This window comes from Orcinus orca, chromosome 15, assembly GCF_937001465.1.
Source record: "Orcinus orca chromosome 15, mOrcOrc1.1, whole genome shotgun sequence".
NCBI lineage: Eukaryota > Metazoa > Chordata > Mammalia > Artiodactyla > Delphinidae > Orcinus > Orcinus orca.
In genome coordinates, this window is record NC_064573.1 from 23,277,845 (window position 1) to 23,289,165 (window position 11,321).

The 11,321-nt window shown below is 39.6% G+C and overlaps 1 protein-coding gene across 1 annotated transcript in view; it reads left to right on the forward strand.

Annotated features, from left to right (window-relative positions):
• Positions 1-11,321, forward strand: part of CFAP53 (cilia and flagella associated protein 53) — a 70,714-nt gene that overhangs the window by 55,497 nt on the left and 3,896 nt on the right. The window contains exons 6-7 of the mRNA XM_004266087.4: positions 519-735; positions 2,551-2,653. Of these exons, the coding sequence (XP_004266135.3) occupies positions 519-735; positions 2,551-2,653 (320 nt within the window). The remainder of the gene's footprint in view (positions 1-518; positions 736-2,550; positions 2,654-11,321) is intronic.

The window sequence follows — 11,321 nt, forward strand, 5'->3', positions numbered from 1 at the left end:
TTTATTTATTTATTTTTGGCTACATTGGGTCTTCTTTGCTGCACGTGGGCTTTCTCTAGTTGCAGCAAGCGGGGGCTACTCTTTGTTGTGGCGTGCGAGTTTCTCATTGCAGTGGCTTCTCTTGTTGCGGAGCACAGGCTCGAGGCGCGTGGGCTTCAGTAGTTGTGGCATGTGGGCTCAGTAGTTGTGGCTTGCGGGCTCTAGAGCACAGGCTCCATATCTGTGGCGCATGGGCTTAGTTGCTCCGCGGCATGTGGGATCTTCCCGGACCAGGGATCGAACCCATGTCCCCTGCATTGGTAGGCGGATTCTTAACCACTGCGCCACCAGGGAAGCCCCACCCCGAACATTTTTAAGTAAACCCTAGAAATAATATTTTACAATATCTGTAAATGTTTCAGTATGTAATTCTGAAATATTGGAATTGTAGCTCTAAAAGATTATTTTAAAACTTATCCTCTATATCATTATTGCACCTAAAAGTTTTAACAACATGAGGTAATTTTTATGTTATGTAGGAAGATATGATAAGAGAACAGAAGATATATCATCAGTACTTGGCACAGCGGCGTGAGGAAGAAAAAGCTCAGGAGAAAGAACTGGACAGAATGTTAGAGAAAGAGAAGGAAAAGAAGATTGCTGAGAAGGACAAGGAGCTGAGACTTAAAAAGGAGGCAAGAAAACAACTTTTGAATGAGGTCATGTGTACAAGAAAACTGCAAGTTCAAGAAAAGTGTAAGGAAATTAATTATAATTATATTATATTTGGGCCTTAATTCAATTTAAGTAGCAACCAAAATATTTATTAAATAAGTATTATGTGTGAAATACTATGAAGAATGTAAAAAGGATTAAGGCAAGATCGCTGCTTTGCAGGGACCTTACCTAATTGAATACTTGAATATCTTTCTGCAGTTGTCTCCATACATCCATACTTGCATGCCTTTGCTTGTGTAGTTTTCTCTCCCTATGATACTTTTGATCTTGAGAAATCCTGGACATCCTTCAAGGCCAGCTCAAATATCTCATTCCTTGAGAGGCCCTCTGTGTTCCTCTATTCATAATAAATCTTCTTTCTGGGGTTCTCACCATTGCTTGTTCACATCTCTTAGCATACCACTGAATTCCCTCAGCTTCAGTGCTTGGTCACAGAAGGAAATATTTGTTGAGAGGATTTCTATACCCAGATGTAAACATTTACTAGTAGGGTACTATGGACTTCACACTAGCTGTCTTTGCAAGAGAAAGCTCATCTTGGTTCCACTGGTTAATTCTCCACTCCAGGAATTATAATGGCAGTTGAAAATTGTTAAGCCAGTATTAGATGGAGTTTTAAGAAATGAGAAGAAAGCTTCTATGATAAAATGATTTCTGTATTGTCCCATGATAAATATTTTAGAATATATTGAGAAAACATGGAAAATTTAAGTATTTGGAACCATTTATAAACAAGGAAATAAAATCAACCATAATGCACCACCCAGGAATAGCTACTGTTCACAACTTCCTGTATTTCCTTTCTAGTATTTTTTATTATATATGTCATTTCCCCTCACCAATTAGGATCTTGTTGTATATATTTTTTTACAGCCTGCATTTCCCACTTATCATTAACATTTTTCCAGGTTATTTTTCTTCAGTTGTAAGATTTGTAATGCTGCCTAGAAATCCATTATAAAAATGGACCATAATTTATTTTACCTAAACACAGCTAATGGACCTTCAGCTTGTTTTGAATCTTTTTCCTCCTGTGTTAGCATTGGAGGTTACTGTCTCTGTACATAGGTTTTTTGGCTCATATATGATTAAGATAAATTCCTGTAAATGGATTTGGGACCAAAGATATGTACATTTTAGATGTATATTGCCTGGTTTTATTTATTCTTTTGTGAACTCTGTTCTGTCATTTTTTTACCTACTGGGTTGTTTAAGTTTTCCTTATTTAATTTATAAGAGACTTACATACTGTTTTTCCAATACTTATTTTGTAATAAATAAAGTCCCCTATTAATATAAATGGCAATAGAACTGTTTGTCCTCAAGAAGAGAAAGGTGAGAAGTGTTCAAACAGTGGTAATCTGGTATGAAAAAGGCTGATCATAGATTTCAATGACAAATGATTAAGAGAAAATCTCTGTAGATTGCAGCACTTATGAATCTAAACCCTATTCTTTCCTTAAAGGAGATGACTACTTCTACCTTATTAAGCTAAGATCCAGCCCAGTGATTCTAAGCTCTGCCTTTCTAAAGACAATATGGCATTGATGCCCCGAAAGATGTCAGCAAGTCTTTTCTGAAAAAGTCATTCAGCGGGCTTCCCTGGTGGCGCAGTGGTTGAGAGTCCGCCTGCCAATGCAGGGGAGGGGGGTTCATGCCCCGGTCTGGGAAGATCCCACATGCCGCGGAGCGGCTGGTCCCATGAGCCGTGGCCCGCTGAGCCTGGGCGTCCGGAGCCTGTGCTCCGCAACGCGAGAGGCCACAGCAGTGAGAGGCCCGCGTACCGCAAAAAAAAAAAAGTCATTCAGCAAAAATTACTTTTGTCTTTCTTAGTGCAACGAAAAGCAAAAGAACAGGAAGAACGTGCTATGGAACAGGAATGCATAAATGAAGGTCTTAAAGAGCTTAACCGTGAAGAGAAGGAGGATTTTACAAGGTATGATTTTGTTTTCTTTATTATTACTAACTAACCAAAAATAGGAGATTTTTAGCATAGAAGACAATGTGCCGTAATTCACGTATTATTGATGTTATTTTACATCAGTCTTACGTTTGTCCTAAAAGCTCAATTCAGTTTATAAAATTTCATATAAAAATAAGCAACAACCATTTTGGTAAAATTAAATTCTGTACATTGTGTAATTCTGATTATACACATTAGGTATTAAACTAGATAAACATCTTAAAAAATAAAACAAATTAGAAACATTTTTTATAAAGTAGGCACCAACCCTAAATCATAATGAAATAAGTTTTTTCCCCCATGAAATAAACCCGGAAATACAGCATGACCTAATTAGTTAGATTAACAGAAATGGCTTATGGGGTTATGATTCCATGCAAATGTCCCAGGAAGATTTTTTGTAGCCTCGCTGAGCTGGAAAACTGAAGTGCTCTGGGTGCTTTGAGATGTACCACTTCCCTCCTCGGGCAAGTGTCCCTCTGATCACCATAATCAGGCTCAGGTAGAGAAAATTGGCTGATGCCTCCTTGCAGCCTTTCACAGATCATAGCAGTCCCTTCCCACTGATGACTATGACACCCAATTCAGGTGACCAGTGTGGTGGAGAAAGAGGACCTGGCTCCTCTAATTGCTGGTCACCCTCCCTGTCCCTAGGGCCTGTTCCCCGGCTCACCCATATTTGGTGCATAGAAATAAGCTCTCTTCTTTATAGGAAGAGTATGGTTTATATACCTGAGCCTATTGTTACTTTGGGGGCACTACCAACAATATCTGGCCGACCCTACTGACTTCCTCTACTTGTTCTGCTCTGGAGGTCCTTCCTTCTCACTTTTGAAAAGTCTGTTGTTGGAGATGTGAAGGGAATTTAATGAATAACAACTCTCTTCCCTGCCCAACTTTTATTTTTTTCTTATTTTAACATCTTTATTGGAGTATAATTGCTTTCCAATGGTGTGTTACTTTCTGCTATATCATAAAGTGAATCCGCTCTACGTATACATATATCCCCATGTCCCCTCCCTCTTGCGTCTCCCCCCCACCCTCCGTATCCCACCCCTCTAGGTGCTCACAGAGCACCTAGCTGATCTCCCTGTGCTATGCGGCTGCTTCCCACTACCTGTTTTACATTTCGTAGTGTATATATGTCCATGCCACTCTCTCACTTCATCCCAGCTTACCCTTCCCCCTCCCAGTGTCCTCAAGTCCATTCTCTACGTCTGCATCTTTATTCCTGTCCTGCCCCTAGGTTCTACTTCACTCTGTATGACAGACTCTGGGTCCATCCACGTCACTACAAATAACTCAATTTCGTTTCTTTTTATGGCTGAGTAATATTCCATTGTATATATGTGCCACAACTTCTTTATCCATTCATCTGTCGATGGACACTTAGGTTGCTTCCATGTCCTGGCTATTGCAAATAGTGCTGCAATGAACATTGTGGTACATGAGTCTATTTTCTCTTTTTTCAGTTTTGCTTCAGAATGTATTTATTTAGGTTTATAAAATATTAAATATATTTATAATATATGTAAATATATATTTTTTAATCTGAAATTCAAATTTAACCCAGTGTCCTGTTTTTTTTTTTAACACCTTTATTGGAGTATAATCGCTTTACAATGGTGTGTTAGTTTCTGCTGTATAACAAAGTGAACCAGCTATATATAAACACACATCCCCATATCTCCTCCCTCTTGCGTCTCCCTCCCACCCTCCCTATCCCACCCCTCTAGGTGGTCACATAGCACGGAGCTGATCTCCCTGTGCTATGCGGCTGCTTCCCACTAGCTATCTATTTTACATTTGCTAGTGTATATATGTCCAGTCCACTCTCTCACTTCATCCCAGCTTACCCTTCCCCCTCCCTGTGTCCTCAAGTCCATTCTCTACGTCTGTGTCTTTATTCCTGTCCTGCCCCTAGTTTCTTCAGAACCCCCCCCTTTCCCCGCCCGCCTTTTTTTTTTTAGATTCCATATCTTGTGTTAGCATATGGTATTTGTTTTTTTTTTTACATCTTTATTGGAGTATAATTGCTTTACAATGGTGTGTTAGTTTCTGCTTTATAACAAAGTGAATCAGTTATACATATGCATATGTTCCCATATATCTTCGCTCTTGCATCTCCCTCCCTCCCACCCTCCCTACCCCACCCCTCCAGGCACTCACAAAGCACCGAGCTGATCTCCCTGTGCTATGCGGCTGCTTCCCACTAGCTATCTACCTTACATTTGGTAGTGTATATATGTCCATGCCTATTTCTCGCTTTGTCACAGCTTACCCTTCCCCCTCCCCATATCCTCAAGTCCATTCTCTAGTAGGTCTGTGTCTTTATTCCTGTGTTACCCCTAGGTTCTTCATGACATTTTTTTTTCTTAGATTCCATATATATGTGTTAGCATACGGTATTTGTCTTTCTCTTTCTGACTTACTTCACTCTGTATGACAGACTCTACGTCCATACACCTCACTACAAATAACTCAATTTCTTTTCTTTTTATGGCTGAGTAATATTCCATTGTATATATGTGCCACATCTTCTTTATCCATTCATCTGTCGATGGACACTGAGGTTGCGTCCATGTCCTGGCTATTGTAAATAGAGCTGCAGTGAACATTTTGGTACATGACTCTTTTTGAATTATGGTTTTCTCAGGGTATATGCCCAGTAGTAGGATTGCTGGATCGTATGGTAGTTCTATTTTTAGTTTTTTAAGGAACCTCCATACTGTTCTCCATAGTGGCTCTATCAATTTACATTCCCACCAACAGTGCAAGAGGGTTCCCTTTTCTCCATACCTTCTCCAGCATTTATTGTTTGTAGATATTTTGGTGATGGCCATTCTGACTGGTGTGAGGTGATACCTCATTGTAGTTTTGGTTTGCATGTCTCTAATAATTAGTGATGTTGAGCATCCTTTCATGTGTTTGTTGGCAATCTGTATATCTTCTTTGGAGAAAGGTCTATTTAGGTCTTCTGCCCATTTTTGGATTGGGTTGTTTGTTTCTTTGATATTGAGTTGCATGAGCTGCTTGTAAATTTTAGAGGTTAATCTTTTGTCAGTTACTTCATTTGCAAATATTTTCTCCCATTGTGAGGGCTGTCCGTTCGTCTTGTTTATGTTTTCGTTTGCTGTGCAAAAGCTTTTAAGTTTCATTAGGTCCCATTTGTTTATTTTTGTTTCTATTTCCATTTCTCTAGGAGGTGGGTCAAAAAGGATCTTGCTGTGATTTATGTCATAGAGTGTTCTGCCTATGTTTTCCTCTAAGAGTTTGACAGTGTCTGGCCTTACATTTAGGTCTTTAATCCATTTTGAGTTTATTTTTGTGAATAGTGTTAGGGAGTGTTCTAATTTCATTCTTTTACATGTAGCTGTCTAGATTTCCCAGCACCACTTCTTGAAGAGGCTGTCTTTTCTCCACTGTATATTCTTGCCTCCTTTACCAAAAATAAGGTGACCATATGTGCATGTGTTTATCTCTGGGCTTTCCATCCTGTTCCATTGATCTATATTTCTGTTTTTTTGCCAGTACCATATTGTCTTGATTACTGTAGCTTTGTAGTATAGTCTGAAGTCAGGGAGCCTGATTCCTGCAGCTCCATTTTTCTTTACAAGATTGCTTTGGCTATTTGGGGTCTTTTGTGTTTCCATACAAATTGTGAAATATTTTGTTCTAGTGCTGTGAAAATGTCAGTGGTACTTTAATAGGGATTGCATTGAATCTGTATATTGCTTTGGGTAGTAGAGTCATTTGCACAATATTGATTCTTCCAATCCAAGAACATGGTATATCTCTCCACCTGTTTGTATCATCTTTAATTTCTTTCATCAGTGTCTTATAGTTTTCTGTATACAGGTCTTTTGTCTCCTTAGGTAGGTTTATTCCTAGATATTTTATTCTTTTGTTGCAGTGGTAAATGGGAGTGTTTCCTTAATTTCTCTTTCCGCTTTTTCATCACTAGTGTATAGGATTGCAAGAGATTTCTGTGCATTAATTTTGTATCCTGCTGCTTTACCAAATTCATTGATTAGCGCTAGTAGTTTTCTGGTAGCATCTTTAGGATTCTCTATGTATAGTATCATGTCATCTGCAAACAGTGACAGCTTTACTTCTTTTCCGATTTGGATTCCTTTAATTTCTTTTTCTTCTCTGATTGCTGTGGCTAAAACTTCCAAAACAATGTTGAATAATAGTGGTGAGAGTGGGCAAACTTGTCTTGTTCCTGATCTTGGAGGAAATGCTTTCAGTTTTTCACCATTGAGAACTGTGTTGGCTGTGGGTTTGTCATATATGACCTTTATTATGTTGAGGTAAGTTCCCTCTATGCCTAGTTTCTGGAGGGTTTTTATCATAAATGGATGTTGGATTTTGTCAAAGTTTATTCTGCATCTATTGAGAGGATCATATGAATTTTCTCCTTCAGTTTGTTAATATGGTGTATCACATTGATTGATTTGCGTATATTGAAGAATCCTTGCATTCCTGGGATAAGCTCCACTTGATCATGATGTATGATCCTTTTAATGTGCTGTTGGATTCTGTTTACTAGTATTTTGTTGAGGATTTTTGCATCTATGTTCATCAGTGATATTGGCCTGTAGTTTTCTTTCTTTGTGACATCTTTGTCTGGTTTTGGTATCAGGGTGATGGTGGCCCTTAGAATAAGTATGGGAGTGTTCCTCCCTCTGCTATATTTGGAAGAGTTTGAGAAGGATAAGTGTTAGCTCTTCTCTAAATGTTTGATAGAATTTGCCTGTGAAGCCATCTGGTACTGGACTTTTGTTTGTTGGAAGATTTTTAATCACAGTTTCAATTTCAGTGCTTGTGATTGGTCTGTTTAGATTTTCTATTTCCTCCTGGTTCAGTCTCAGAAGGTTGTGCTTTTCTACGAATGTGTCCATTTCTTCCAGGTTGTCCATATTATCCGCATATGGTTGCTTGTAGTAATCTCTCATGATCCTTTGTATTTCTGCAGTGTCAGTTGTTACTTCTCCTTTTTCCTTTCTAATTCTGTTGATTTGAGTCTTCTCCCTTTTTATCTTGATGAGTCTGGCTAATGGTTTATCAATTTTCTTTATCTTCTCAAAGAACCAGCTTTTAGTTTTATTGATCTTTGCTATCGTTCCTTCATTTCTTTTTCATTTATTTCTGATCTGACGTTTATGATTTCTTTCCTTCTGCTACCTTTGGGTTTTTTTGTTCTTTTTTCTCTGATTGTTTTAGGTGTAAGTTTACGTTGTTTATTTGAGATGTTTCTTGTTTCTTGAGGTAGGATTGTATTGCTCTAAACTTCCCTCTTAGAACTGCTTTTGCTGCATCCCATAGGTTTTGGGTCATCGTGTTTTCATTGTCATTTGTCTCTAGGTATTTTTTGATTACCTCTTTGATTTCTTCAGTGATCTCTTGGTTATTAAGTAGTGTATTCTTTGGTCTCCATGTGTTTGTATCTTTTACAGATTTTTTCCTGTAATTGATATCTAGTCTCATAGTGTGTGGTCAGAAAAGATTCTTGACAAGATTTCAAGTTTTTTAATTTACCAAAGCTGATTTGTGTCCCAAGATATGATCTGTCCTAGAGAATGTTCCATGAGCACTTGAGAAGAAAGTGTATTCTGTTGTTTTTGGATGGAGTGTCGTATAAATATCAATTAAGTCCATCTTGTTTAATGTATCATTTCATGCTTGTGTTTCCTTTTTTATTTTCATTTTGGATGATCTGTCCTTTAGTGAAAGTGGGGTGTTAAAGTCACCTACTTTGCTTGTGTTACTGTTGATTTCCCCTTTTATGGCGGTTAGTATTTGCCTTATGTATTGAGGTGCTCCTATGTTGGGTACATAAATACTTAAAATTGTTATATCTTCTTCTTGGTTTGATCCCTTAATCATTATGTAGTGTCCTTCTTTGTCTCTTGTAATAGTCTTTATTTTAAAGTCTATATTTTCTGATAATAAGACTTGCTAATCCAGCTTTCTTTTGATTTTCATTTTCATGGAATATCTTTATCCATCCCCTCACTTTCAGTCTGTATGTGTCCCTAGGTCTGAAGTGGGTCTCTTGTAGACAGCATATATATGGGTCTTGTTTCTGTATCCATTCAGCCAATCTATGTCTTTTGGTTGGAGCATTTAATCCATTTACATTTTAGGTAGTTATTGATATGTATGTTCCTATTACCATTTTGTTAATTGTTTTGGGTTTGTTATTGTAGGTCTTTTCCTTCTCTTGTGTTTTCTGCCTAGGGAAGTTCCTTTAGCATTTGTTGTAAAGCTGGTTTGGTGGTGCTGAATTCTCTTAGGTTTTTCTTGTCTGTAAAGGTTTTATTTTCTCTGTCGAATCTGAATGAGATCCTTGCTGGATAGAGTAATCTTGGTTGTAGGTTTTTCCCTTTCATCACTTTAAATATGTCCTGCCACTCCCTTCTGGCTTGCAGAGTTTCTGCTGAAAGATCAGGTGTTAACCTTATGGGGATTCCCTTGTATGTTATTTGTTACTTTTCCCTTGCTGCTTTTAATATTTTTTCTTTGTATTTAATTTTTGATAGTTTGATTAATATGTGTCTTGGCATGTTTCTCCTTGGAATTATTCTCTATCGGACTCTTTGTGCTTCCTGGACTTGATTGGCTATTTCCTTTCCCATGTTAGGGTAGTTTTCAACTATAATCTCTTCAAATATTCTCTCAGTCCCTTTCTTTTTGTCTTCTTCTTCTGGGACCCCTATAATTCAAATGTTGGTGCATTTAATGTTGTCCCAGAGATCTCTGAGACTGTCCTCAATTCTTTTCATTCTTTTTTCTTTATTCTGCTCTGCAGTAGTTATTTCCAGTATTTTATCTTCCAGGTCACTTATCCGTTCTTCTGCTATTGATTCCTTCTAGAGAATTTTTAATTTCATTTATTGTGTTGTTCATCATTGTTTGTTTGGTCTTTAGTTCTTCTAGGTCCTTCTTAAATGTTTCTTGTATTTTCTCCTTCTATTTCCAAGATTTTGGATCATCTTTATTATCATTACTCTGAATTCTTTTTCAGGTAGACTGCCTATTTTCTGTTCATTGTTTTGGTCGGGTGGGTTTTTTCCTTGCTCCTTCATCTGCTGTGTATTTCTCTGTCTTCTCATTTTGCTTAACTTACTGTGTTTGGGGTCTCCTTTTCACAGGCTGCAGGTTCGTAGTTCCCATTGTTTTTGGTGTCTGTCCGCAGTGGCTAAGGTTGGTTCAGTGGGTTGTAGGCCTCCTGGTGGAGGGGTTGGTGCCTGTGTTCTGGTTGATGAGCCTGCATCTTGTCTTTCTGGTGGGCAGGACTGCATCCGATGGTGTGTTTTGGGGTGTTTGTAACCTTACTATGATTTTAGGCAGCCTCTCTACTAATGGGTGGGGTTGTGTTCCTGTCTTGCTAGTTGTTTGGCATTGGGTGTCCAGCCCTTGAGGTTGCTGGTCATTGAATGGAGCTGGGTCTTAGCGTTGAGACGGAGATCTCTGGGAGAGCTCTCGCCAATTGATATTACGTGGGGCCAGGAGGTCTCTGCTGGACCAATGTCCTGAACTTGGCTCTCCCACCTCAGAGGTTCAGGCCGCACACCTGGCAGGAGCACCAAGACCCTGTTAGCCACACAGCAGCTGTGCAAACTTGGGCAGCCTATTTTATTTTCCATGCCTCAGTTTCTGCATCTCCAAACTTCTGGACCTCCACACTCCAGAGGCCCTCCTTTCAACGTGCTGCCTCTCCCCTTCTGTGCAGGTCCTAAGCCCCTGCCCAACTTTTGAGTCAACTGAGAAATAAGAAAAGTAGTGTGAGCAGAAGGTATTACAGTTACCTACTGGTGTATAACAACACACCCCCAAATTTGTGGTTTAAAGTGAGTTATGATTATGTCTCATGATTCTGTGGTTGACAAGGCTCAGCTGGGTGGTTCTTGCTTGGGGTCTCTCATGTGGTTCAAGTCAGATGCTGGCTGGGGCTACATTCATGAGAAGGCTCAGCTGGAATGCACACCTAAGATACCTATTCATATAGCTTGTAGCATGTACTGACTGTGCCTGGGGATCTCATCTGGTATTACCAGCCGGAACACCTACACATGGCCTCTCCATGTGGCTTGGGGTTCTTACAGTGTGGTAGCTGGTTTTGAGAGGGATAGTTCCAACAGCAAGCATTCCAAGAGACAGGAAGAGCAAGCTGCCAGGCCAATTAAGGACTACATCTAGGACTGCTATAGCATCATTTCTGTCATATTCTGTTGGCCATAAAAAGCAGCCAGTGGCGCAGTGGTTGGGAGTCCGCCTGCCGATGCAGGGGACACGGGTTCGTGCCCTGGTCCGGGAGGATCCCACATGCCGCGGAGCGGCTGGACCCGTGAGCCATGGCCGCTGAGCCTGCGTGTCCGGAGCCTGTGCTCCGTAACGGGAGGCCACGGCAGTGAGAGGCCCACGTACCGCAAAAAAAAAAAAAAAAAGCAGCCATGGGGCCCATCTAGATTCAGTGGGATGGAGAAATAAGCTCCACCTCTTGATAGGGGAGTAGAGGTCCACATTGCAGAAGAGCATATGAGAGGGGGCGATATCACTGTGGCAGTCTTTGGAAAATGGAATCTGCCACACAGAGGCGTATGCATGCTGTAATCTCTATTTCTGATAAAGTCTT